Source organism: Parasteatoda tepidariorum, chromosome 1 (assembly GCF_982258835.1).
Source record: "Parasteatoda tepidariorum strain Cologne lab strain chromosome 1, Ptep-v5.0, whole genome shotgun sequence".
Taxonomy (NCBI): domain Eukaryota; kingdom Metazoa; phylum Arthropoda; class Arachnida; order Araneae; family Theridiidae; genus Parasteatoda; species Parasteatoda tepidariorum.
Genome location: NC_141755.1, coordinates 67407571 through 67413570, shown reverse-complemented (window position 1 = coordinate 67413570; position 6000 = coordinate 67407571). Strand labels below are relative to the sequence as shown.

At 26.8% G+C, this 6000-nt stretch overlaps 1 protein-coding gene across 1 annotated transcript in view; it reads left to right on the top strand.

The window, feature by feature from the left end:
- The first annotated feature begins 2423 nt into the window (after positions 1–2423).
- Positions 2424–6000, top strand: part of LOC107443191 (FRAS1-related extracellular matrix protein 2) — a 76709-nt gene continuing 73132 nt past the window's right edge. Inside the window, exon 1 of the mRNA XM_087165637.1 lies at positions 2424–3142. Coding sequence (XP_087021763.1) covers positions 2511–3142 — 632 coding nt within the window. The 5' untranslated portion in view covers positions 2424–2510. The remainder of the gene's footprint in view (positions 3143–6000) is intronic.

Genomic DNA, 6000 nt, shown 5'->3' with positions numbered 1-6000 from the left:
GTCAAATTTGCCGTTTTTCTAGCTGTATGGAAATACTAAAATGTATGGTAATTTTTTCCTAAGTGCTTCGACTTTTGGTGAAATCAACAATAAAAGATAGTTTTATAATAAGTGATAAAATTTGGTAAATGTGGTAAAATTTAGTAATTTTATCATGATACCATAGAGCATGGCATAAAAATAACTTATTCGATTAAATTCACTTTTCAGTTTAGCATATTTTATTAAACGTGTGGTAATACGAACTATAATTTTGAAAACCAGAATATCCGTTAAACTATACATGAGCGGAAATTTTTCCAAGTGAATGGTTTAAATACTGTATATTTTTGTTTTATAATTCATAAATGTGTTTATTTTTTAGCAGAAATTTTCTAATTATACAGTTCAGTAATTTTACCAGAATTTTTTTCTCCATGTTCCCTTTTTTAAGATTAAAAAAATTCATTTCGTTCAAAAGAAGAAAAGCTTATTCAGATCTACATACGTTTTTATGTCTAATTTCATAACTTCAAATTTCGTCTGAATAAATTAATTAGCATATTAAGGTTAAACCTTCGAATCATAATCTTAGTATGTGAAAATCTGATCACTAAAGCAAAAGTTATGACGGTGGTCTTTTTTAATTTATAAAATCTCAAAAGCGATCATTTATCATGTTTTTCTTTTTATTAAATATTTATCTTAAATATCCTAGTTGTAATCTCTAATAAAAAGAATCTTTATCTTAGTTGTAATCTCCATGGTTCGAAAAGCTTACTTAAATTAAACTATTTAATTAGTGCTGTTTAATAAATAAATAAATTAAAATCGGTTGCTATCTTCTAGACATAAATGGATGAATTAAAATTTTTCACGTAATTTATAAAACTTGTTTACCCAAAGATATCTTAATTCGAAAATCCCCTTTGTTAATCATTTATTAACTTTTAATATTTATTTTAATAATGACTTGAAATAGTACTAATGTTTATTTTACACTAATTGCCGATTATGAAATACTTGATAAGTTTATTAGTTTCTTAGGAATTCACGTTATTATAAATTTTTTTTTAATTTCTCATGAACTATTTTACCAATTTCGCTCAAATTTTTAGCAGTTATAATAACATTGCTTAAGATGATGCAAATGATAGCATACCTTATAATTTATATTTTTTGGAAAAATTAAACAATAAATTCTTGTAGGTAATTTTTTGGAGAAAAGTATCGTTCGATAACCGGATTTATTTAGGGAAACGAAGATATTTTTATTTGTTCAAATAGTTTCAAAATATGGGGAAGTATACAAAAAAGTAAGGATACCAAAATTGTAAATTCTTCGGAAAATTGGCGTATTTACTTTGAGAAAGTACGTTTTTGTGTCTGACTTCAAAATTTATATGATCACCTGTGTTTATTAATTAGTGCATTTTAGGCACTGTTCACAGCATGAAGACTGCATTTTTAGACAAATATTAAGATTACTAGTTCAAAAATTACTTAAGATGTAATGTTTTTAATTTTGCGCATTACACACTAATAGCCTCTGTTAGGGAATTTGCAAAGCAAAGTAAGTCATTGATGTGAAACCTAAATCATCTCTTAGGCATTTTCAAACGCATTTAATTTTAGTAGAAAATGGAAACACAAATATTAGAATAAATGTTGCAAATTACTTCAGTGTTTAAAATTTTAAACTAAAACAGCTTTGAATGCACAATTATAACCGTTTATTTTACTTACTTTTAATTAAAAATAAGGCTTTTAGTATTATTTTGCCAAATTTTATTTTACCATGATATTTGACCACTGTACCTGAAATAGAATTATGAAGCATATGTAAAATTGAGAATTAAGATAAGTAGATAAGCTCATAATTCTTACGAAACACTTATACTAATTATGTCGAACAATAAAAAGAGGTAAATACCGTATATGAATGCAAAGTAAAGTATTTCAGTTGATAAAGAATGCAATAACGGAAATTTATGTATTTAATTTTTAAGCATCAAAGAAATTAAAATTTGGGCATTATTATTTAGATGACTTTTAATAGAATTTATTTTATTTATCATTATTTTTACAATCCCATTTGTAACTAATGTTTAAAACTTAATAGCTTTCATGAAACACATTAGTTAATTAAATAAAAATTTATTTGTTTTATATTAAAAGCACAAGTAACATAAAATTAGCTTTCAAGATAAAAAAAAAAATTAATCATATTAATCTGCGAAAAAATACAATCATGTTAAAAATACAAAAACCCCTATAGCTTTTCGAAGAAAAAAAATAATAAAACTGTGTCATAGTTCTACTACGCTCCAGTGGTTGAAGCCCCTCTCCCCCTCATCCACGATTAGCGCATCCCTCCTTCGAAAGACCACGTGTTTGGGAAAGCCTCTCGCACTAATTCCATTCCATCTTCTACTCAGAGCAGACGGTTTCTTATCCCTCCATCCCCAAGCAACCACCGCATGCAGCTCCCTCTTCAACCCCCATCAAACTAAATCAGCTCATACAAAACAATGAATCTTTATATTTTCATTTATATCTGGCTTATGGTTTTCTTCAATTTTTTTGCCGAAGAATTTCCCGTTAACGAAAGCAATATAGTTCACATAAATTCTGGGATCGCTGTCCCTTTCGGGCGATCTGTGTTTGTCGATCCAGAGTTGGATCTGAACATTCGTGTCCTGCCAGGGGATCGTTGTACAGTGAGGGTTATACAAAACGATCCTTTATCCCAGAGACCTGGAAAACTGACCCCAACAAACTTTCCGTGCCAGTTTGGAAGAGATGACGTCCAGTACTCTCACTATGGTGCTCGTAGTCCACCTCAGGACAAAGTGAAATTGATGGTTCGTTATGATTCATCAGATGATACATTGATAATTCCAGTGGTTGTTAACGTTCAAGTCATGTTTGATCAGTTGGAGATCGTAACGAAGAATATACCTTTGAGTGTTGATAAACTTGGGGGTATGAGCAATCCCATAGATAATAAGGTGTTACAGTTTACATACGACAGGACTGGTCAGATATGCAAAGTGATGATTTTAACTGCTGCCAGTGGATTACCATCTTATGGAGAGCTTATAAATAATCCTTATGAAGATTTGATGCTGGATTGTGATGCTTTATTGAAGTCAGACATAAGGTATATTTCATATTTCTCTCTCTCTTTTTTTAAAATAAAATTAAAAATAAAATAGATTTAAAACTAATTATGTATGGATAGTTATGTAGGATTATTACGAAATCAAGATTTGTTAAAATAAATTGCATTTCACGAATTATATATTTATTATGAAATTAAGATTTCTAAAATTAAATTGCATTTCACTAGTTACAAAATTATTATAAAATTAAGATTTCCAAAATTAAATTTCATTTCTTTAGTTACAAAATTATTATAAAGTTAGGATTTCTAAAATTGAATTGGATTTCACTAGCAATAAAATTTTTATGAAATCAAGATTTCTGAAACTGAACTGCAATTTACTAGCTCTTAAATAATTATGAATTTAAGCTTTCTGAAATTAAATAGCATTTCACTAAAAGGATAGTTTAAATTTTTTGAAAATGAAGTTCAATTTTCATAAAGTTATATTTATAGTCTTTAGTTTTATGTAAAAATCTAAAATCTTACAATTTTAACCTTTAAGGTTACCACTTTCAACAGCCAGAACAGCGTTAAATGTGATTAATTATTATTTAAGAATGATATCAAAAGGCTTACAAACAATAATTCATTTCTTAGCACAGGATCTAGGCTTTAATAAATAAATCAAAACATAATGAATTGAATGAAACATTTACCGTCTCATATGCTGCACAAACAAAATGAAACAATTTCATAAATCTTAATTTCAAATTTAATATTATAAAATTTACCCGGAATTTAATAATTATTGTAAAAACTGTAAATAATGAAAATATTTATATCAAATTATTTTCAACTCTCTTTTAGATGTAGCATGTGATTTTGTGATTACATACAAAGTTACTCTAATTCAAATAAAATTATAAAGAAGAAATTCTTCTTCTTCCATCAGCACCACAGCCGGTAGCCAGTCTTTGTTAGTGTAGCAGCTTATTTTATATCGATCTGTTCGACGTCAGTAGTTTCCAATGGTTTACTGCCAGATACCTCAACCACTTTTGGTTGGGTTTTTGACGTCATACCTTTATATTAAGTATGTTAAGCTATTACTTTAAGTGTGCTAGGCTTTCCTATGTTTCAAAGAAAAGTTTTAAAAACTAAACTGCATGACACTAAATATCATAATCTGATTTAATCTGAAAATTATTGGCAAAAATTTTAATGTGAAGCAGTATAATTGAATTAATTTAAGCAAGTTACATTTTTACATTATGTTCGTCAGATTTTATCATTAACTTACGTAATGAAATTTTTGAAAAAAGGTAATTTTTGTAATAAATCTATTCAGTTGCTTGATATACATATTATAAGATTATGACACTTTTTTAATGCCCATATATAACAGTAGATTGATTGTCTTACAATTTCTGGACATATATAAATTAAAAAAAATTTTTATGTATTTTTTAAATTAAAATGCTTGCTAACAAAAAAAGCTATTTTTTCTATCACAACTACTGTGAATATATACATTTAAAGGCGAAATATTTTCAGAAATTTTTTTTCGAAAAGGATAAGTATGTTTCTTAAACCAAAAATATTTTTATTAGCTTCTAATTTTTTAAAGAAATTTTTTTTTACATGTATGAAACTCATTGATCGCATTTAAAGAGTTATGCCCCCCCCCCCCCATATAAACATTAATTAATAATACCAATAATAAATCAACGATGAAATTTTAATTTACTATATTAAGATTCAATGTAACCAATTATATTTAACTAAATAAACCTTAATTTGTAATATTGAATGTTTCCTTAAGTGAGATATTTTATAAGACATTTTATTAATTTGTAACTTTGAATGAAATTTATTAATAAAGGAAAATTTTTTATCTGAATGATTATCAGTTTTCATTAGGGTTTCGCCAATAACATACAATCATCAAGCAGAAAAAGAAAAATTTTATTTAATTAATTTTGTATAAATAAAGATTGATAACTTCCGATAATTTAAATTAAAAGGAAATATATATGGGTCATTCTCACAAAAACAGTCATTTTGATGTCCCCAGTATATTTTATGTTTGTTTTACAGCTTACGAAAAAAAAAAATTCAGGGAAAGTGTCCTTCAGAATGCAAGCTAACAAAAGAATAAAAATAAAATTATCAATTTTTATTTTTTATTTATTTTAGGTAATTAAAATATACCAATATGTCATTCCCTCACTTGTCCCCACTGCTGATTTAAAAAAAGAAAAAAATTGTTTCTGAAATAAATTTTTTTTTTTACAAATTCGTGTTTTTTATTTCAAAATACTGAAATATAGAATTCAGAAAATCAATTTTAAATTTAATTTCTGATAAAAATATTAACACAGCACTATTTTAAACTTTGTCCCCCGTGTTTCGCGTCATTCCCTCACAACAATGTTCTTATCACCTGCAATCTTCTTAGAATAAAAATATTTTAATAAAAACTTCAGAAGTTAACAACTGGCATCATAGAGCAAAATTGCAGTATGTTTCCATCTTCAACTTAAAGAATCTTTGCTGTGGAATAAATTTGAATGAATCAAACCAGGTAAAATTTTTTACATTTGTCATTCCCTCATTTCATTTTTTAGAGTGAAATAAAATACAACTTCATCGAGAAAGTGGATAATTATATGTTGCTTTCTTGTATGAATATAATTATATGTGATTGACTTCAGAAATTAATTAGGCCTAACTATTATTTTAAAATTTTATTGAATTCGTCATTCCCTCACTAGTGTATAAAGTGAGGGAATGACGCTGAAGTGAGGGAATGATTCAAGATGAGTATATTATAAAAAATTTTTTTGTTCTATCGTACCAGCCAATTTTCTTTCCCAAACCTGTAAAAACTATTAAATATATAAGACTAAATT